Source organism: Ovis canadensis, chromosome 20, assembly GCF_042477335.2.
Source record: "Ovis canadensis isolate MfBH-ARS-UI-01 breed Bighorn chromosome 20, ARS-UI_OviCan_v2, whole genome shotgun sequence".
Classification (NCBI taxonomy): Eukaryota; Metazoa; Chordata; class Mammalia; order Artiodactyla; family Bovidae; genus Ovis; species Ovis canadensis.
This window is the reverse complement of record NC_091264.1, coordinates 66,707,173-66,729,216: the sequence shown is the minus strand read 5'-3', so window position 1 is coordinate 66,729,216 and position 22,044 is coordinate 66,707,173. Positions and strand designations below refer to the sequence as shown.

General features: G+C 56.5%; 1 protein-coding gene across 13 annotated transcripts in view; it reads left to right on the top strand.

Moving 5' to 3' along the window:
• DUSP22 (dual specificity phosphatase 22) overlaps positions 1-18,129 on the top strand; it is a 47,432-nt gene extending 29,303 nt beyond the window's left edge. For 6 of the 13 annotated variants that reach the window (XM_069564025.1, XM_069564024.1, XM_069564026.1 and 3 more), the window contains 4 exons: positions 2,807-2,856; positions 11,113-11,187; positions 13,315-13,486; positions 13,689-14,810. In XM_069564025.1, the coding sequence (XP_069420126.1) occupies positions 2,807-2,856; positions 11,113-11,187; positions 13,315-13,486; positions 13,689-13,871 (480 nt within the window). In that variant the 3' untranslated portion in view covers positions 13,872-14,810. The other 7 variants (XM_069564030.1, XM_069564028.1, XM_069564034.1 and 4 more) reach the window with 4 other exon arrangements.
• Positions 18,130-22,044: the final 3,915 nt, after the last annotated feature.

Here is a 22,044-nt window from a genome sequence, read left to right as displayed (position 1 = left end):
ACATGTAGCGGGAGCTGTCGCCTTGGTTACTAGGTACCAGGTACCAGGACCCTCTGCGTGTGGCTGGGTAGCCAGCCGCTCAGAGCAGCGGCGCCAGGAGCACGGCAAGTGGAGGCTCTGGAGGACCGGTCGGCAGGGAGCGGGGGACGTGTGTGGGAGGGGGGCATCTCACAAGCTTCTGGGCCCGATCCACAGCCAGCCCTCCCTCGGGAGCAGGAGGAAAAGAGAGAGCAGGTCGTTTCAGTGGAGAATTATGAGCTGATCAGCGAGCGCGTCTACGCCGTGGCTTGTGTGGCCTCGGTGAGGGAAGGCATGAAATGACGCCTCCAACAGTATCGCTTCCTTTTCGCTTCTCCTTCTTAAATCGGGGCTCTCGACGTCTGTGGTCAGGAGGTGCGTTAGAACTTCAGGCAGTTGCCTCGCTTTTTCCAGTGGAACAGAGGAGCCCAGGGAGAGGGGACAGACAGAGGCAGGAGACAGCGGGCGTTGGGGGGAGGCGGGCAGCCTGTGGCTCACGTTCTTCCCTGCAGCTGACCTTGCATTTCCCCTTCGCCTGTGGGGCATTTGGCCCCCTGTGATGTGCTGCTCTGTGGATGAGTAGCAATAAAACTCATCTTCTTTAAAACCCAGAAGGCCTTTGTTAGAAGGTGTAATGATTGACTCAAAATTTAAAATGTGTGTATGTGAGAGAGAGAGATAAGCAGGAAAAATGCTGTTTCTGGCCTCTCTGATGGTTGGAGAGAGAGAAGCAGGAAAAATGCTGTTTCTGGCCTCTCTGATGGTTGGAGAGAGAGAAGCAGGAAAAATGCTGTTTCTGGCCTCTCCGATGGTTGGAGAGAGAGAAGCAGGAAAAATGCTGTTTCTGGCCTCTCCGATGGTTGGAGAGAGAGAAGCAGGAAAAATGCTGTTTCTGGCCTCTCCGATAGTTGGAGAGAGAGAAGCAGGAAAAATGCTGTTTCTGGCCTCTCTGATGGTTGGAGACAGGCAGGGGCATTGTGTCCCCTAACCCTGGTGACTCATTTGAAAAGACCCTGATGCTGGGAAAGATGGAAGGTGGGAGGAGAGGGGACGACAGAGATGGTAGAGTGGCATCACTGACTCAATGGACGTGAGTTTGAGTAAATTCCAGGAGCTGGTGATGGACAGGGAGGCTGGCATGCTGCAGTCCATGGGGTCGCAAAGAGCTGAACATGACTGAGCGACTGAACTGAACTGAACTGAACCCTGGTCTTAGCTGCAGACAACAGTCTCCACTCTGAGCCATGTGAGCAGAAAGGGGCCTTTTAAGAAAAAGTCCAGGCTTGTGGTCTCCTCAGAAGAGCTGGACAGACAGGCTGTCTTCTGAAGCTCCAGGGACAACATGCAGGCCACAGGGCACAGCTGCCCGTGGTGACCTGCTACCACACCCACCCGGCACTCCCCACCCGGGGACTGACGCACAGCGGCCATCATGACAGGGCTTCCGTCCTCCCTGCCCAGGCCGCCACCTGCACCTGCTGCACAGGTGCCCTCCACCTGTCTGACTCTTCCCGTGACCCGTGTCCAAATCTGCCTCAAGCGGGTGTGTCAGACGACGAAACCAGGCCCCAGGTCTGCACCCCAACAGCAGAGGCTGAGAGACAGTCCGTGTAGCTTCTGTGTTGGAGGGTGGGGTCTACAGCACCAAGGGCCACGTGCTCCTTACAAGGCAGCACTGGCAAGCGCAGCACGAAAGCCCCTGAGCGTGTGAGCTGACGCTGCAGTTTCAGTGCCAACTGCAGGAGCGCAGAGGACTTAGAAATGATAGTCTGGCTTAAATGCTGAGGGGCTTGCGGTTGTCAGCACGACGGCTCCACATATCTCTCCTTTGTGTACTCTCAGGTTGGCTGCTTTTCGAGTTTCTGGTATGTCCCCCCCATTGATTTTTTGTGACATGGTGGCTATATTCTGTTTGATTAGGCTATCATGAGAAAAAGGTTTAAAAGTGGTTTATTCATTAATAAGTCTTCATGGAGCCATATTGCTTTGAAAAGTTTGCTGAGATTTCTGAACTCTGTACTTTCACCTGACACTGTAGAGTTTTGGAACTGTACCTTAAGTCCCTTCAAAGAAGAGGTTTTATTAAAATTCGAGTTCAGCATGATTTTTATAGCACAAATTTGCATAAACATTTTTATAGATTTTTATAGTGAACAATATGAAGTTCATTTTTTTTCAAACTGAGTCATTCTTGTAAAGAAATTAATTGGGATATAAACTTTTACAAGCAAAACAAATCACTTCCAAAGTGTGAAGGTCCAGGCGCTTCTCCAGTGCCTTATGCTCCCTGTCCCTTATGCTCCCTGTCCCTTATGCTCTCCCTGGCCCTTATGCTCCCTGTCCCTTATGCTCTCCCTGTCCCTTATGCTCTCCCTGTCCCTTATGCTCCCTGTCCCTTATGCTCCCTGTCCCGGGACTGACACACAGCACGTCGTCGTGACGAGGCTTCTGTTCTCAGTGCTCCCTTGCTGGCCATTCAGGGTCTCCAGCGAAACAGACTTAAAAGTGGAGAATATGAACGTGCATCGGAGGGGATAGTTTTGAAACTCAGCAAGTGGACACTTACTGAGAAGTACTCTAATTATTTCGCTTTTCGTGTGCATATGGTCATGGAAAGTAACCAGGAACCTTAATTAAAGTTTCCCCCCAGTTCCTTGGCAACAAAGGATGAGTGAAAAACTTCTCCTTTTTATTTTTTATATTTTGACCCGAGTAAATAGTTCCTTTAAATATGTTTCTCCACTAAGTATCATCTTTTTATTTTATATATTTTTTTGTCATTCCACAGGGGGTTAAATACCTGTGCATTCCAGCAGCGGATTCTCCATCTCAAAACCTGTAAGTTGGTTTCTTTCTGTATTATTTGGACATGTTAAAGGGAAAGGACGTGCAGTCACAGAGCGGAGGAACCTTGGTGCCTGGCGGCTGCCCTGCTGCGAACAGGAGGCCCTCCAAGCCTGAGCTCCGAGTGGCTGGTCCTTCCACTGAGCAGCTCTGGCAGTGTGTGTGTAAGGGACTCATTTTGTAAAGGGTGTCTCAAACCATGCTTTAGCATGCTCACCTTTCCCTGTAAGCTGTTGCATTCTGTGCAATAGAAGCAGAACATGAGCCACAAATGCAAGCTACACATGTAAATTTAAATTTTCTAGGTACCACATTAAAAAGTAAGAAAGAGAGAGGTCACAACAATTTGAATAGTACGTTGTATTCAACTCAGTATACCCAAAAGTACAGCCAGTGCAACATGTGCTCAGCATTTTACGGATGAGGTATTTTACATCATTTTATTCATACTAAGTCTTCAAAACCTGGGGTTCTGTTTACACTTACAGCACTTTCCATCTGGACCAGCTCTGTCTCAAATGTCCAGCAGCCCCACGTGGCCAGGGGCTACCCCAGGGGCCAGAGTACTTGGGAAGCTTGTCTGAGTTGAGAGACCAGGCTTTTCTGATTAGGAAGGTCCTGCCCTCTCCTTCCCACAGCTGGAAGCATCTCCATCCAAGGAGAGAGTCATAATCGCTCTCCTTTCCAGATCCCCGTGGTCATGTGAGGCCCGTGCGGCTGGGTTTGGGTGGATGGGGGACAGGGATCACAGACCCATGAGGTAACAGCTGGGACACCACCCTGTTCAGTGTCTGGAGGTAATGTGGGCCAGTTGACTTTTTCCTGAGCCTGGATTTGAGCCAGACAGCTGAGAGGCTCAGGAGCTGAGGTCATGGCTGTCCCAAACGTCCATCGACCAACTCGTTTTTGCTGTCTGTTTTCAGTCAGACACAAGGACCCTTCCAGATGACACATAGCTGTGTTTCAGCAGGAAGAGCCTGTGTAGTTTGAGGATTTGGGAGTCCAATGGCTTGTCGGCATTCAGCTTTCGTGGCTCTCAAGCTCTATTGCCTACAAGTCCTATATTACAGAAATGTAGACCGTGAAAAACGTACCCCCTGAAGGTTCTCCACTACTGAACATCAGCCAGCCCTGGTTTTCCACTGCTGGAGAGCAGAGACATCTCAGGTTAGGCCAGAATTTTGTGAGATCCTACCTGTTTGGAGAAGGGGGGAGCATAGTCAGATAGGCTGATGTGGGGAAGACCAGGGGTTGGGGCAGGGCGGGTGGTGCAGGTCAGGCCAGGAAGGGCAGGGGAGCCTGGGTGAGGGGCAGCAGTTCCCACCCAAGGTCGTGTTCCCACGCTGACTCTCCGTGTTTCACAGGAAAAGTCCATCTTTAAGACTGAAGATGACAGAGGAAAGACTTTACAGGGTCACTAGGAAAACAGTAGTAGCCTGGATATGGGAGGAGGAGGAGTATCAGAGAACTTCCTTGGTTACTAGTCGTGTCGAGAAACAGAAGTGGTTGGAGGGCATGGTGTGTACGGAAGGAAGTGAGCCACTGCCTTTCTCTCGAGACCACAGCAATCTTCTGCCCATGTTTTGGTGGCTATTTTTAGAATGGTTGCTCTGGTCTTATCTCAAACTGAGATTCTGACATGCTGTTAAACTTGTCAATACCTGACTGGCCTTCTGACTGTTTGGAGGAGTCTGATTGCCGCACCCCTCGGCATTTGTATTCGGGGCAGATGGCCGCTGTGCTTGGACCACCCTGCCTGCCAGGACTCTCCAGCTTTGGTGCTTTGGAGGGGGCAGCCCTGGGCTTGATGTCCAGGGGTGAGGACCCCGACCCTGCCCTGTGCAGACATTAGAAATCTCAGGTTCAAGGCCAGCTCCATCAGCCTTGGGCAGGTCGTTCTAAGGCCCCTGAGCCCCAGTTCTCTCATCTGCAAAGGGCTGCCTTAAGCATTTGTGGAGATGAGGCCATGTGTGGAAGTCTTCTCTGTGACCTCCAAGCACTTTTGAAAACAAGAGTGTGTTTTTGTTCAGAGTGCATTGGTGTAGCCTGAGAGTCAGGAAGGGCCATTCTGGTGCTCGGGAGGATGTGCCCCAGGAAGGCCAGGGACTGAGGCTGCCGTAGCCTGTCCCCTGACTTCTGGCATCTCCTGGGTCTGCTCAAATCTTCTGGCAAAACCAGCCCAGCGACAGTCAACCTGGGCCCAGAGGACTAGCTCGTAAGATTTGAACTAGTTCTCTCCTGTCCCAAACATGTACAGAGGTCTTGTAAGATGTGTGGTTTGCCTTGTTTTAACTCTTTGCTTGTATCTGGATGAGAGGGTGGTCGACAGGTGTGTGCTGCAGTTGGAAAAGGGGGTCCAGACCATAATTCATCAGAGACGGCGGTATGCTCATAGGCTCGCAGGCATGTGGGTGAGTCTTTGGGGAAATGTTTATTTTTGACCCATATAATAGCAGAGCTTACACACAAGCAAGGCTTTGGGTGCACAAGTGTTCATGGCTCTGTAAATGCGTCTTGCTTTAGTGAAGTCCTGTGAAGATAGTGAAGGGAGGCTTGGAATTCGAGTGCAGTTCACATCTGGAGAGACAGCCTATGGAGCACCTTGAGTTTCTCCTTGCCTGTTACAGGTGTTCCATTGGAAAGCACAGCCTGCACTTTACCGGTGAGCATGCGTCCGCGACGCAGAAAGTCTACTAACACTGGCAAGCAGAGCCCTTGACTGTGTGACCTCCTCCCTGAGCTCGTTACTTACCAGATAGGGGAGCTTGTGAAGGCTGACCATAAGCCTTCAGTTTCTGTATCCCTAGCCAGTGTAGACAGTCAGGACACAAAGCCTCCTCAGGCTCTGGGACCCGGCTAGAACCAGGGCCCTTCAGGTGAGCAGTTTCTTCTTGGTGCCTAAGAGTTCTTACATTTAGGGACAAAATACATTCTAGAAAACTGTATTGCTTATTCAAACAGATTTTAAAAGTTGTTTCCAACTTAGGATAGGATTTAAGGTTAGTATCCTAAATCTTTCCCCATACATCCCTGGAGGAATTCTTCTTGCCACGTACGTCAGTCAGAAGGCCATGACCTTTGGAGAATAACTGCTTTCAGTCACTGCAGAGGCTCCAGAAAGGTCAGTTTTCTGGCTTGGCCATCTCCTCACAAACTCCCCCTCTGATCTTCCAGGAACTTAAATTGCAGAAACCTGGTTTGAGATGACAGTTAACACACAGAATTTTAGCTCGGTTCCCCCAACCACCCTGCCTCGCAAAGTCAGGAAACATGAAAGTTCAAGGTCTCACAGTGGCGACAACCCCAACCCAGGCCAGTGTGTTCTGCTTGATTTGCAGAATCAGAGGCATCTAGGCTTTGTCTCAGACACACACACCTCCTGCCAGTGGCTGACGTGCAGTGGTTGAGTGAACCGAGGCTTCTGGGAGTGTTTGCTTTTGCTTTCTCTGTGTGCTTCCTCGGGCAAGTCATTGTAACCTCATTCTCTCCTCTGTGAAATGTCTATCTCACACAATTTCTGTAGCTTTAGGTGAGGTGGTGAAAGTGTTTACAGACCCTAAGTGTCTCCAAAGAATTAGCTTCCATTTCCCGCTTATTCAGGAAAGGAGTGTTCACGTGTCTTGAGAGTGAGTGGTTGGAAGTATCACTGCTTATTCATTCTTGTTTTAATATTTTTCAAATTGGTGCCTGTATTTAGACACCATAAGAGAAGGGTTATCATTTTGTCTTCTTTGAGGAGCTGGCAGGTTTGCATCTTCACAGCAGAGCCTTGATGACAACAGAGGCTTGAGAGTCAAGCAGGGTCTAAATTTCTTGGGGTTTTTGTGGGGAGAAGAGGCGTCAGTGAAGCAGAGAGCTTGTAATAAGCAGCAGTAGACCCTTCTTGTCTGTCCCACCTCCTGTCTTTTTGTGTGTGTTTTCTTTAGTTTAGCTCATGTCTCTTGTACTTCCAGCTCTCTTTTTCTCTCATTTACATTTTTCTTTAATGTTAAAAAGCAGTTTTGCAAGATCAGAGGTAGGTGGGCCCTGGAGTACTGTCCTATTTCCAGACAGAAATGCACATCCGTAACTCCTGAGGACTTTGTAGCAGAAAGGAGAAATGTGTAGAAACTATGTGTTGCTTTCTTTGTAAGATTTCACCTATTCAACTTAAAAATCTAGTTTTTAGTCTTAGACTGTCTCTTGCTTTTTGGGGGTGAAACTGTTCTTTGTGAAATGAAGAGATAGTAGGTGGTAGAGAGGGTTTTTTGTTTAATTCTTTCTAAAACAACCTCATCTGGCGCGCTGACATGCACACCACGCATGCTTTGCCTGACTTCGCTCAAGTGCCGGCGGTGCAGGAAACGCAGGACTCGGGGACTCCTCGACAGAAGCACGTTGAAGGCCGCGGGGCCTGCCGGGTGGGGAAGTGCCTCTGTCCTGCTCACCTCGGCTGCGGTGAGAGCTGCACGGTCAGTGCAGGGCCCCGGGGGTGGCGCCAGGGCTGGACGGCTCTACAGGAAGAAGAGCTCGCTGACCTGAGCCCACCCTCCAGAGCCGGCGCCCAGGAGAACACGCCACCCACGTGCTTTGTTTTCAGCATCTTTTCTGAGGAAAAACCCCTGACGATGCTGGCCTTTCCTGGGCTTTTTCTCCTTTGCTTTCCTGTATACATACTGCACACACTTGTACACACACTTGTACACACGCATGCACACGTGCACACATACTGTGCACACACACTTCTGGACTCTGACGAGGGTCAGGAGAAGCAGCCTGGTCTGTCTCTGCTGGCTTTGGGGTAGCCCAGCTGCCCACATGGTGCTGAGCCAGACCTCCCCCAAGCAGAGTCCTTCCCGCCACAGACCCCTCAGTGGGGGTCACAGCCCGCAGGTCCTGCCATCTTGGAGTGAGAAGTGACTGTTCAGGTTCAGAGGATGCGCATGGCATGGCGTGGCACGTCTGTGCGGCCCCGTGAAGGTCAGGAAGACCCTGCTGGCTCTGCTCTTGGCCTCTGGGTGGATGCCCTGGCCATGAGGAGGGCCAGCACTGACCGCAGAGGAGGAGCCAGGGGTGATGGCCGCTGCCGGGCTGTTTGCCAGCCCCACGGAGGACAGCACTCGCCAGGCCCACAGGTCTGCTGCGCTGACGGAGCTGCACACTCACGTGGGCATGCTTCCTGTGGGTGCTCCCTGCCGGCTCTCCCCCGACCGAGCGCACCCCACATCTCTGCGCAGAAGTAAAGGGACAACGTGGAGACCAGGAATAGGGAACCTGCCGCCTGTGGGGGTGTGATTCCATCTGGGCTTCTGCTTTGATCTGGGGTTGAGCAACGCGAGGCCTGAGCCCTGGGGATTTCCCGTGATGGGGGAGGGGCTGCAGTGACCAGGCCTGGGCTCCCGTCATGAGCTTCCTCGGAAATGACCCACCCTGGGGGCCCCGAAAATGCCTGCCTCCTGGCTTTCCTTGGAAGAGGCACTTCTAGGAATGTCTTGTCTGGCGCGGCCTCATGCCCAGTCCTGTCCATGAGTCAGGTTTCACGGCGGGGCTCTGAGCAGGCCTTCTGTCGGCGTCCTGACTCTCCTGCCCTCGTTCCAACACAGTGGTGGGCAGGAGCCATATGTGGGCTTTTCCTGGACTTGACGCCTGATGCAGACAGAGGTGACGGAAGAAAGGCCAGTGGGACCCTCCTCTCGCTTCCTCGTCTAGGGCCCCTCACATGCTTGCTCTGGGCTCAGGTCAGTCTGCTGACCACACCCCCTCCCTAGGGGTTCAGGAAGGGGGCTCAGCTGTCATCTGTGCAAGACGTCAGTGACCTCACAGGGCCGACACGTCCACAGGACAAGTCTCTGGCCTGGCGTGGCCTTCATGGTGTATTCTGAGGCCACCCATGTCCTTCACAAGCTCAGGCTACTGTGTCTCGTCTCCTGACTCCCTCTTCCGTTGTTGGTAGGAGGCCCGTCCCACCCACGGAGGACCACAGAGCGTGGGCTGCAGTGTGGCGAGTCCTCTCAGGAACCCTGGTGCTGCAGTGTGGCTGGGCTGAGAGACAGGCGCCTGCCCTCGGCCGCCAGCTACAGCAGGCATGGGCCTGGGGTCTGGGCACATGGCCCAGCTGTGGACTTACAGTCAGAGCTGTCCGTCTGCTGGCCTGTCTGCAGGGGAGGCCGTGGTCGGCGGAGCCACTCCTCGGCCATGGGAGAGGCTCAGTGTCCTTAAATTGTGCACTTGTTGATGTCAGGTAGATGGTGCTTGGCTGTACATAGCAGGATTGACGGTCTTTTAAGTTATAAAGACATTGATTTACTTCGTTCCCTGCCTAAAATGCACAGGGCAAGTGCCCCAGGTCTGGGCAGGAGCTCCCAGAGCCGCCGTTGCGCTCTGAGGCCTGTCGCCTGTGGTCACAGGGCAGCTGGCACAGCTTTGGGCACCAGCTGGCCACCCAGCACCCTGCAGGAAGCCTGAGGCAGAGACCCTCCTTTTGTCAGGAAGGGAGCCCTCCTGGAGCCCAGTCCCAGCCTCCCCTCTGCTTCTCTGAGGCTGGAACTGCTCGGAAGATGGGAGCTTCTGACAGCCTGGGAGGGTGCAGACGGATGAGCCTCCCCCCTTGCCCCCTCCACCCCCAGCCTCAGCACTTGCCATCAGAAGAGCTCATGCTCAAGGCGGGTTTTACCTGAGATACAGGATGGACGCACCCCACCCTGGACGCTGTGCTCAGCACTGGGCAGCCTGGTCCCTGGGGCCACCGCACCCCTCCCTGCCCTCTGCCCGGCCCCTGCTCCGAGGTCTCTGCATGTCGGGGTCACCGCAGTGTCTTCCCTTGCTTGTCTTACACCACGTCGGTTTAGGGGTGGCACTTTAGTGCCCAAGGTCGCCATGTGCACTCACCCTGCGAGCGTGTGTGCACAGGGAGGTCAGCAGAAACACCCCTCACCTCACCCTGCCTTGTGGTCTAGTTGGGTCTCCACTCAGAGTCTGGAGTCTGTGGCTGGGACCCTGGCCCCTCCGCACATGGTAGCCTCAGGCCATGTGAGAGATGCCTGCACCGAAGTCCTCTGCGCCTGCTGCCCAGATCCAGGACGCTCAGCTTGCTGAGTTTCTTCTGCAGTCCACACCTGGCTGCGTCTGTGTGCCCCGCCTGAATCCCCTGCTCCTCAGATTCGTTCACCCGGTCAGCCTTCATGGAACCGCAGACCTGTGTGTGGCTGCGAACCACGTTCTATTCCTCTCTGAATCTCTCCAGGCTTAGCAGAGTCCCTGCTGCACACTCAGTGCTCAGTAGCTGGTGTGCTTTCAGTCCACGGGCAAAATCCACTTCAAGGCAGGAGACTTGGGAAAGCACAGGCTCTGTAGTTCCCCTCAGAGTTTTCCTCGACCCACCGCATGGTCTGGATGACACTGCTGGGCGTGAACCGGGGCGGGAGAAGAGGGCTGCTGAAAAGTGAAAGTGGCTCAGCCATGTTCAACTCTTGCGACCCCATGGACTATAGCCCACCAGGCTCCTCTGTCCACGGGATTCTCCAGGCAAGAACACTGGAGTGGGTTGCCATTTCCTTCTCCAGGGGATCTTCCCAACCCAGGGATCGAACCTGGGTCTCCTGCACTGCAGGCGAACTCTTTACCGTCTGAGCCACCGGGGAAGCCATAAAAACTAAGGGTCCGGAGAAAAGATCACAGGCTCACGGTCACGTGGGGCCTCAGAGTCTGCGAAGCCCCGTTGCTGTGTGTTTCTCTGTCCAGGCCTGTGAAGCCCAGTTCCCACTTCCCAGTAAAGCTAAGGGAAGGCAGGTGACGTTTCCACACCACACGTTCAGTCAGACCCCTCGGGCTTGGGGGCTGCAGTTCTGCCCCAGCCTGGAGGATGGGCAGTCCAGACTTCCTCCCAAAAGGTCATACGTGAACTGGAGAGCCCACACTGGGAGGGTATCTCCCTCACCTGGTGGGTAGTGAGCAGGTCAGTGTGGGGATCACCACCCCGCTGGGTGTTCAGGGGCCCAGACTGACCGTGGGGCTGGGCCGGACCTGCCCCCAACGTCCATGTGGCCCCTGCATGTTTCAGGGGTTCCTTGCAGAGAACTTCCAAAAATCCCAGTGGATGGGCCGTCCCCTCCCAGCCTCAGCACTGCGGGTCAGATTCAAAGCCCTGGACAGTGACTGGGATCTGGACCTGTGGACTCAAGACCTTTTCAAGAACCCTCAGCGGGTTTTTCTTTTCCTCATATGTTGAGTAAAGTAGAGAGATGTCACTTCTCTCTTTTTTCCTCCCCACAGGACGCGACATTTCAAAGAAAGTATTAAATTCATCCATGAGTGCCGCCTCCAGGGCGAGGGCTGCCTGGTTCACTGGTACGTGTGTCCCTGCCCGACAGCGAGGGCCTGCTCTGCCCTGCTCAGGGTCTCCCTGAATGTCCAGCACCCACCCACCTCACCCCGGCTGCGTGTCAGCCATGGTTGGCTTTTGTGCAAAGAGAGCCAAACAGTTTTTCCTTCCTTGTCACTTAGCATTTTCATTTTCTCAGTTAGGTTTTTGCAGGGACTGTCAAGGTTACTGGAAGAAAGGAGCCCCTTTGCCAGCCTCTCCCAACATCCTTTCAGAACTTGGCTCTGCTCAGTAGCCATTCAAAGCACTGTTTCTTGCTGGAGAGTTTTGGCTGCATATGTGGGTGTTTAGCATTGTGTTACTGTCACACCAGAACAACCATCTCTCCTCCATTTACAGGTTGGGGCTTTTATGTGTTTGGAGCTTGTACTTGGCTCTAAGCAGAGCTAAACAGACTTTTAAAATTCAGCAGGTCTATGCAGCTGTTGCCTGCATTCACACACTGTGTGTGTGGTATAAACACATACACCTGTGTACACGTTCTGTGGTGAAGGCTGCTGCTGGGCGCAGACCCCAAGGACAGTGCCCCCCGCCTGGCACAGCCAAGCGCTCAGAGGCCTGCAGGCCCTCATTGCATCACTGCCAGCGCTCCTGTCATTAAAGCACAGATCAAACAGGCCCCCTCGCTCCTGAGTGAGGTTCATTCTGGGTTCACGAGGGAATCTCAGTCATCTGAGTTCCCCCAAGGAAGCTGCTGTTGCGGGGAAGGCTCTGCAGAGTCACACAGCCCACCTCTGGGGGTGTTGCTGCCCCACGGAGGGCTGAGGGGCCTGCCGGTGGACCAGGGGAGCCTCATGGAACCCCCAGTCGGGCAGAGGGCACTGGGTAGACTGCCTGTTTTAACAGTGTTGTTCTGCAGTCTTATGCACTTGAAACTGTGGATTTTCATTTTACTTTTAAGAAGAGCAGGATGTGTAATAAACACAAAGGGCAGGTTTGTGAGGTTCCCTTGCATTTGCTCCAGCACTCTGCAGTGCAGCTAGAGCTGTTTTGGGGGGTGAACATCTCCCCAGCTGCACCCCAAGAGGATGTGAGTTTTTTAAAAGATTTATCAGTATTTCTGATATACAGCCCAAGGGAAGAACCACTACTTGAGAGTGGTTTTTATTGTTATTTATATTTGAATAAGTGCAGGGCTGATATTCTAGGAATTTGTGTTTCATTTGGTTGTGTCAATCTGAAGATAAGCTTTTCTAAAAATGAGAAATTTGCTGAACTTCCCCATCTTAAACCGTTGCTGAGCACTCCAAGTCTGACGTAGCACAACCTCTCTGTGACCGCCTTAATTTGCATGCACATTTAAAATTGGTCCCCTTATTCAGCCTGCTGGAGAAAACTGGCCATTATCACCTGCAGAGCGTCCCCACCCCCACCCCCCAGAGCACGTGGAGTGTGCCACGCGGGTACTCTGCTTGGGTCTGTGGAGGAGATCAGAGAATGTTGGGTAAGGGCGTCTGTATTTAATGAGTTTTTTAAGTGATGACCATTATGTGCCTAAGAAAGTGTTAGTCACTCAGTCATGTCCCACTCTTTGTGATCTCATGAACTGTTGCCCAGAAGGCTCCTCTATCCATGGGATTTTCCAGGCAAGAATATTGGAGTGGGTTACCATTTCTTCCTCTAGGGGGTCTTCCCAACCCAGGGATCAAACCCGGGTCTCTTCCACTGCAGACAGATTATTTACTCTGAGCCACCAGGGAAGAGGTACCTAAGAAAATCAGACTTTTAAAGTGTGAAGCTGTCTGAATGGCTGCGGTTATAACTGACTTATTGCTGGGTTCCTGGACCCTTCAAGTTCCCAGATGTCCTCTCGCCACTTTTCTGTCCAGGGAACGGGGACTATCTGAAGGGAGGTCAGGAGAAAGAGAATCATAACACGGTGTCTGGAGCCAGTAGACAGCCGACCGAGACTGAGGCCACGTGGGGGAGGAGTGCCCGAGACCCTAGTGTGGTAAAGCAGAGAGCGCTGGTATGCTTGCGAGCGATTTCCGAGGACGCGCTGGCTGGCTGCCCACTCGTAACCGAGGACAGGCAGCTTCCCAGGTGCGCCCGCTGGCCGCCCCGTGCCACACTGAATAGCTCCCAACTTGCAGCCTGGCGGGGGTCTCCAGGAGCGTGACCCTGGTGGTCGCCTATATCATGACGGTCACCGACTTTGGCTGGGAGGACGCCCTGCACACCGTGCGCGCAGGCAGGTCATGTGCCAACCCCAACCTGGGCTTCCAGAAGCAGCTGCAGGAGTTTGAGGAGCTCCAGGTCCACCAGGTAACTGCACTGCACCTTCACCCCCGGGCCGGATGGCTCACAGTCTCCCTCCAGCCTCTCGCGGCCTTGGCGCCCACTGGACGCCTCAGAGCTGACTGAGGCCACGTGCAGGCCCCGCGCCGCTGAGTGAGGGCCTGGGGCGGGCCGGTGAGGGCGCGGGGTCCGGGCCGCGCCGGGTGACGCCCCGCTGTCGCCTCCCCAGTTCCGCCAGTGGCTGAGGGACGAGTACGGCGAGAGCCCGCTGCGGGACGCCGAGGAGGCCAGGAGCATTCTGGGTAAATACAAGGAGCGGGGCCGCGCGGAGCCCCCGGCGGGCGCGCGGCGCTGGCCCGGCCTGCTGGGCCCGCCCCCGCTGGCCCACGGCAGCTACGCCCCGGAGACGTAGCCCGCGCCGCTGCCGTCTTCCGCCGGCCGCTCGTCGCTGCCTGGCCTGAGGACCGGACGCGGGCGTCCAGTGGATCCAGGCTCCTCTCAGAGCCCCCAGCCGCCCCCCCAGCTTCCGTGCTGCCAGACTCTGCTGACTGTTATGCCCACGGGCGGGCCGGGGGGTGTGACGCGGGGGTCTGTGTGACACGGGGGTGTGCACACAAGTGTGCAGGGCGTGTGTGACACGGGTGTGATGTGTGTGTACACAGGTGTGGGATATGTGTGTGAGACATGGGTGTGGTGCGGGTGTGACAGCACATTTGCACACGGGTGTGTGTGTGACACGGGTGTGTGTGTGACACGGGGGCATATACACATGGGGGTGTATGCATGGATGTGTGTGACGCAGGGGTGTGCGTGTTGGGGTATCATCATGAAGGCCACACTCCCCAGACTGATCTCGTGGCCTTTCCTCGTCTGAGACCCACTGGGCGGCATCAGGAGGTGACTGTGGAGAAGCTCTTCTCCAGAGCATCCTGGGCCTGCCAGCAGACAGCGAGGAGAACCCTGCGGCCGTGGGGGCAGCCTCCTGAGGGTGGTCCTGGGGTGTGGAGGGGTGAGCAAGCCTCCCTCTTGCCAGCCCTGCTCAGCCCTGCCCTTCTCAGAGTCCCACTTGACTCTGTCCACCTGCACTGGTGTGGTGTGGGGAGCACCCCAGACGCCCGCCCTCAACTCTCGTCCAGCTCCTCCCTCCCGGCCTGCTGCCGCCCTCTTCCTGGGCCTCTTCGCAAGGCATGCATGCACCTTTGGGATTTGGGAAGAAAGAGTAGTTATCAGGCACGGTCACAGTTTGCATTTACGAATATGTTTGAATGCCTGTGAACTCATTAAGCAACCTATGTCTGCCGTGGATGTGAGATGATCTCAGCTACCTCATTAAATGGTCTCTGAAAAGCTGTTTCTCGTCTTTCCAGTTGTCTCTGCAGCCTTGTGCTAAAGTATGTGGTCACAGTTGCTTTGGAAGCCAGAGGGAGAGGAGTGCGTCTCTGGGCTGCTCGAAGCTTCCGACTCGGGCTTTGGGAGCGCCTGGTGGTGGGTGATTCTGACGCCGGGCTGTGCTGGGTGAGACCCACAGTGTGGCCTTGGGTGTGGCCCTTTGTGTCGACCCACGTGGTTTAAGCACTCAGAGCTATCGAAAAAACATGCTCGGCCTCTCCCTATAAAGCTTTCTCTGAACCCCACCACGGAAGGAACCCTGAGTAAGAACAGCTTTCCCTGCCTTCAAAGGGTGGGCCCAGATGAACCCCTGGGCCCCACACGTGTGCAGAGGGCAGGCCCAGATGAACCCCTGGGCCCCTACATGTGTGCAGAGAACGGGCCCAGTGAGCCCTGGGGGCCCCACAAGTGTGCAAACCCCAGCTGGACAGCGGGGAAGGGAAGCCTGGCTGCGAGTTCCCCACCAATAGCCGAGACAGTTTGCTCTAAAGTAATTTTTTTCCTTAAGCCAAAAAGGAATGTGAATATGTGAACAGGAGTGTTTAGGAATCAGCGTGAATGCTTCAGTGCCTGCTTAGTGTGAATGCCCGGAACATTCTTGCCCCTGAAATGCTGTTTCAGTGCTTGTCACCTGTGGCGTTCTTTCTCCACAGCCGCCCCAGGCATTCTGAAGTCCTGGCCCTTTCTCAGAAGACCATAGCGCACCTGAGACACTGCCAGAGCTTAGGTGCTGCCGGAAGAAGAGCAACCAGAGTCCAGCTTAGGTGTCCAGACGCCATGTGCGAGCGCGCACTTCGTTGCTCCACGCTGGGAGCTACGCACCCTCTTTGACAGGAGAACAATTCTGGCCTAATTCCTTGTTTGCTGGAAGCTGTGCTGCCCCCAGGCTGTCTCAGGGCCCTGCCGGGCGCACCCTGCTCCTCGGGACTGTCTCTCGGGCTGTGTGGCCCCAGGCACCTCCCCATCCTCAGCCCGGGTATGGAGCCCACATGCTCCTGCCACAGGCACCGCGAGGCGGGTTTGGGGGCTGCCCTGCTGTGTTTTAAGGCCACTGCCCTCCTCCAGAAGGGAGTGCACCAGCAACAGGAGACGAGAGCTCCCTTCGCTGAGCAGCGGGTGCCCTGTGCGCAGGGGGACATTAGAGAGGGGGTGCGCCGGGCTCCTCAGGGACTTCCCCTCATTCCAAGCTCGGCTTCAATCCAAGAATGTTAACTGGTGTGGACAGCAGTTTAAGACAGTTTCCCAGTGTTTTCTCATCTAACTAGCGGGGGGTGGGGGGCGCAGGGGTTGGGTGGAAGGAAATGTGATTTTTGCTTGAAGGAGAGGTTTGGCTAAATGGAGGCAATCGAGGGCTCGTTGGCTGAGGGAGGCTTGGCCCGTGCCCTGAGTGTCCAAGGCCGACGCGCTCCTGCCACGGGCTCAGAGAGCACCCTGTGCCGGAGCAGGCCTGATAGGTGTGGGATGATGGGTGTTAAAAATGCTAATTCTGACTCGGCAGGCCTGCCTGGGGGACGCACAGGTGGTCCCTGTGTAGCTGCTGGGCCTCGAGGCCTGAGGGTCCCCTGGGACCCGCCTGTGGGTGAGGGCAGGGGCAGAGCCTCGGAAGACCCGGGCTGAGCACAGGGCGTGAGGAAACAGCGGCAGGATGGCTCCTGTTGGGACCCCGCTGCTCGCGGCGCCAACAACAGCCGCCTAGTGACTGGTGCTCTGCAGGTCACACACTGCCCCGTGAAGCTTGTAAACCACAGAGCAGATATTTCATTCACTCGAGGCTCAGAGAGGCCGAGGAACTCACCGGAAACTGCAGATCTTAGTGCGCTTTGCCTGAGCCTGGTCTTCTGGTCCTGAGTCAGTGTCAGGGTGAGCGGGAGGAGGGAGCAGTGCCCCAACCCTCAGTCTCAGGGGCTTGTGAGGCTGGCCCAGGGCCCAGGGGAGCTGGCAGCCCCATGTTCACTCGGAGCATAGCTTCCTGCCTGCTCCCCCAGCCTCTCAGGGGGGTGGTTTGGGGCGTGGTAGGTGGTAGGCAATTCCTGTCCTCACCAAAAGCTCATAGACATTTCCACTGGGATGGTGTTGACCACACTTAAATGTTAGAGGTAGAGGCCCTTCTCCATTGAAGCCCAGACAGGTGTTTAGTTTACATGGAAGGGGAAGGTGACCCACCTGCCTCAAGGCGGAGCAGGTCGTGGCCCTGGCAGCTTCCTTAGGCTCTCTTTTCTGTGATTTCCTCCAAACGCAGGCATGTCCAGCCTGGTCTCGGAACTGTCGCCGATGGTGGAGGAGACCCTCGCTGCTTCTCTTTGTTCAGTCTCTTGCTGGTTCGCTTGAGAAATGCTTGTCCATCCCGGTAGGCGCTCTGGGACCCAGGCAGGACGCACAGACCCGCCCTGAGTCTCAGAAACAAAGGCTGGGGGTGCTGACAGTTGGGAGGCCGGCCATGAGCACTAGTGTAGGTGCTCCTGGCGCTGCGTTTGGGAGGAAACAGGCCATCCCGGCGCGGGGTGAGGGTCGTGTCCTGGGAAGGCGTCCCAGAGACGGAGGCTGGAGCCCAGGTGCGGGAGTGGCTGCACGGGGGAGGGGAGTCTGGCGGGGCCAGCACATACGCAGGAGAGAAGGCTCAGCCACTGCGGACCGGGCGAGTGTGGCATGCGCGGCGGTGACGGGGCAGACGCAGGCCCAGGCTCTCCGTCTGCGTGGTGCTGCCATATAGCGACTGGCTGGCTCAACGAGCCCTGGAGCTGCAGGGCCGGTCCCAACATGGAGCCTTTCGAGCGTGTGGACGCCGTCCTGTGGGCGCTGCGGGGGGCTTGCCAGGCGTTCTGGGTGAGCAGGCGCTGTGATGGGTGTGGGGGAGAGTGCACAGGCCACGGTGACTGCTCAGGGGGCCGCTATCACGGCTGTCCAGGCGGTCACCACAGCCCGCGGCGGGGCTGTGGGTGGAGATGAACAGGCCCGAGGGAGCGAGGGGGCTTAGGGAGGCTGAGGGTGGGCAGCTGCTCCGGGGCTGGGCCTCTGGGTCAGCCCTCTGGGTCGGCCTCTTCCACAGTGGGCTCTACCGCGTTGAGGGCAGACTGAACGGGGCTGCCAGCCTGAGGGGTCGGCAGGGCTGCCCCCGCTGGGACCCAGCTTTGCAGGCGAGGTGCTCAAGTCTGTCCATGAACCCGGAACTGGCTCCCAGGAGCTAGACTTGTGATGATTAACATCCAGTTTAGATATCCAATTTATTAATTTATTGTGAAAGAGAAAATACTGGGTTAATAAAGACTAATTTTACCCCCTAACTAGGTTGTCTTTCATTACCGGATTTTTGGGAGCCAGTGTGCTCTACACCTTAACAGACACGATGCTCTAAGTTAAATATATCTCAATAAAGCTGAGAAAACGAGTAAAGCATCCTGTGAACTGGTCCTGAGACATCACCCTGCCCTCCTGATGTGGTCCTGACAGATGCTGTTGCCGTAGCGCCCGGGAGCACCTGTGCAGCCTCCAGCCGCAGAGGTCTCTGTCTGGCCCCCGGCAGCCGCCCCGGTGCGTGCTCCTCTGCCCACACTGGCTCTCTCAGGGTGCCTTTCTAACCTTTGTTAAGCAGGCTTCTTCCTGGCAACGGTCCCTGCAAGGCTTTATTATTTATGGCGTGCTGGCTCCCCAGGTCTGTCCCAGCAGGGACCCCCACTTCCAACTTGTGGGGCTGCTCCTGTTGCTGCTGCTTAGAGACAGCCTGTGAACCCGTGTGTGTGCACTGCTGTGTCTTAGAGGACTCCTCAGCCTTCAGGGGCACCACGTGTGCAAAGCCAAGGGGCGTGTCAAGCCCAGGTGGCTTGGGCAGCAAGGGGAGATCAGAGCTGTTCATGACCTGCCGCCCTGCACACCAGCATCTAGTCTTGAAAACAGGGAAACACTTAGACACAAAATCCTGTGATCCCATGTTAGGCGACCCCTCCCTGCCAACACTGAGTTATTAATAATTTTATCAAGAATGTGCTTTCAACATGCCTGTATTTATAGTTGTGCTTAACAAGAAATCACCGAGACCTCGGAGGGAAGTTCCTCTTCCCTTTCCTTTTCATTGCCCAGAGGAAGGGAGAAAAAAGAACAGCAGTCTCTGACTTGTCCCTGAGGCTTGAGGACGTTCACTGTCCCTTCTGAGGATGCACTGGGGTCTCCTTGGGCTTTCAGGGGCTTGAATTCAGGGGTGCGGCTGCATTTCAGGGGCACGTTTGCCCTCTCATTTCCTCCCAGCTGCAGTGACGGGCTGTGACATTTCGGCCAGGAGCGGGGTTAGCATTCTTTCCCACCCCCGAGGCCCCCACCTCGACAAGGGCTGCAGGGCTGGGCTGGGCTCGCCATCCACGGCTGAACACCTGCAGCTCTGGGGTATTTTGGCTCCAGGTGAGGTCGATTACGAGGAGATAGCCGTCTGCGGTTCCCTTTCCTAAAGCCTATGTATGGTTCAGTTTGAGAGGATGTGAGGGGCGGCGTCGACCAGCGAGGGAGCCAGAACGCCCGTGCGTGGACAGCCTTACGGCGTCCTTCGTACCAGGCCTGTTTAGGAGACCCGGGCACAGCGGGGGGCTGAGTCGGGGGAGCAGCCCCTCTCGGGGTGGCAGGATGGTTTCTGGAGACAGTGCGGGTCACGCCAGGTGCGGTTGGTGAGCTGGACCCAGGCAGGCGCCCAGCTTAGGCGCTCTGTGCACTTCCCTCAGAGTCCACTCGCCCCCGGACGCGGCAAGGCCAGCACAAAGAGGAACCACGCTCCCTGGCGAGCGGGCCTGCTCCATCCTCTGCCAGTCACTCTGGGTTTCCCCGGGGCGCTGATGGCAGCCTGTTTAGAACAGAAGAATCAAGAGGCCTCCACGTGTGCCCCAGAGAAATGCCACCTTCTGCTTTGCAAAGGGTGCGCCCTTCACGGCAAGAGGCCGCAGGCACCCAGCTTCCTCAGAAGGGCGTCCAGAGAGGCCCCTCCTGCGGGATGTTCTGTTCCCCCGGTGTGTGTGCAGCACGCAGCAGCCGTGACAGGGCGGCAGGCAGGAAGGCGTGAGGCCAGCTCCGTCTTGGGGGCGCAGGGGGCGTCTGGCTTCCCACGGCACAGCGTCCCCTCCTGCCTCGTCCACCGCCGGGAGCTCGGAGCTGCGGGTCCTGATGTGTAGTTGGGGTGGCGGTGGTGCAGGGCAGGGAGAGTGCGGCATGGGCTGGAAACCAAGCGGCCGGCAGGGTCCTGGAGTCTCTTGGAACACCTGGGGAAGCCCCGAGGAGGCAGCTCCTTCCCGTGGAGAGCCTCTCCACGGGGAGACTGGCGTGAAGGAAGCCCCTGGGAGAGCTGGGGTGGGGCTGGCCGGCGCCCTGCTGCCCTAGGGACCCCCTTGTGCACCCCGCCTCCCATCTGGAGGCCAGCGTGGCCAGCCTCTGGAGGGCCAGCGGCCACTGAGCACCTTGTGTGTGGTGCTTCCCTGAAGTCACCCCTCTCAGCAGTCTCGTCACATGGATTTTACTATTATCCCCAGTTTTTGGATGAAGAGGCCAGATTCTAGAGAACTTGAGTGTTGCCCAGTCTCAGGTCAGAAAGTGGCCATGTGAGCCTGGAGCCCTGGAGCCTGACCAGCCACCCCAAGGTCGTCTCCCTTCTGAACACCAGCGTCCCTGGAGGCGCGGGCATCCCTGCCGGCGCACTCTTAGGAGGCCATGTGGGGAGCGGCCAGCACCTGGTGAGACCTGTGGTGTCAAGAAGTATGGAGGGCTGCCTCCCGTCCTGACTCCCAAACCCGAAGCGCAGCCGCCTGGCGGACGTCCTGCTTGCTGTGGGCCAGACTCCGTCCCCCTGGCCAGGCCCTCCACAGGGGAGGGCCGGCGACCCCGTGACAGGACGGAGGACGCGCCCCCGGCTTCTAAGAAGTGTAAGTGTGGGCAGCTGGTGCTGAAAGTGGGTTCTAGAGAGAGGAGCCTGGTCGCCTGCACGCTCTGCCCCAGCAGTGTGGTGTCGGGAACCGGCCTGTGACTTACTGCCCTCGTCTTTAGAAACTGTCCCTGAAGCGTCCATGCCTCCTGGTGGGGCCCCGACCTGTACTTTCCCGTGGCTCACCTGGACGAATGACCCCCCTCTGAGGGAAGGCCAGCGGGGTCAGGAGTCATCTGATGTCTGCTGGGAACCGTGCCCTGCCCCGTGAAGGTGGGGCAGGACCTCGGTCAGGCCTCGGTCAGGCCCCAGTGCCCACCTGCGCAGGTGCCCAGGACTGCCTGGGGGAGGGGAGGAGCGCAGCTTGGCAGTCCTGTTTCAGAGGCTTTTCGGTTGATCTGGAGACAGGAGGCAGTCACTCCAGAATGTTCTGTGAACAAACACGCTTAGAAGCACAAGTGCAGGCCAAGAGGGTCCCCGGTGCAGGGTATGCTGGCTGCGGTTGGGAGCCGGGGGAGGGGCAGTGACGAGCATGCGGGGTGGGGGTGGGGGTCAGGGGCTCGGGCATGGCTGAGCCACTTGGAGGCAGACATGTGGAGGCTGTGACTCACAGGCAGGGTGGGCTGGAGGCAGGGACTAGAGCTGTTGTGGGGGTGGATGTCCCATGGGATGCCCACAGGCCCTTCCCAAAAGCCAATCCACCAGGCAAGGTGGTGGGCGCAGGTCAGTCTCCGGCACCTTGGCATGGCAGCAGGCAGTGCCAGTTTGGCTTCCCCAGAGCAGAAAGCGTCAGGTGCCAGAAGTGACTGGCGGGGCAGCCCCTGTGGACAGAGGGCTGTTGGGCCGCAGAGGTTCAGGTGGGAGAGGCCAGGAGAGAGCATGGGCACCCTGGGGCACCTGGCACCGAGGTGTGACCCTCAGAGGAACTTCTGCACGGAGTCCCCGTCAGGGGCTGCCGGGACTCCTCACCCGAACTCCAGGCTCCAGTCCTGGCGCTTCCGGGCTGCGTGGTCACCGGATGCCCCTGGCGACCTGAGTGCCCGCCCCGCCCCCAGCATCGGGACTCGGGAGCTGGGGTCCTTGCGCCCCGGCCGCAACCCCGCCACTCCTGCTGGAGGGGGAGACACACCGGCTACAGAGCACTGATGACGCGTGCCTCGTAGTCATGAACAGCCACGGTTCATCTGTCTCCCGTTACCACCGAGAGCCAGCAATCCTGAGCCATACAAGTGCTAAGAGACTCCTCCTCCCAAATTTCTGTGGGTGATCTACGTCTCAGTAACCACTGTGTGTGCGCCGTAGTTTT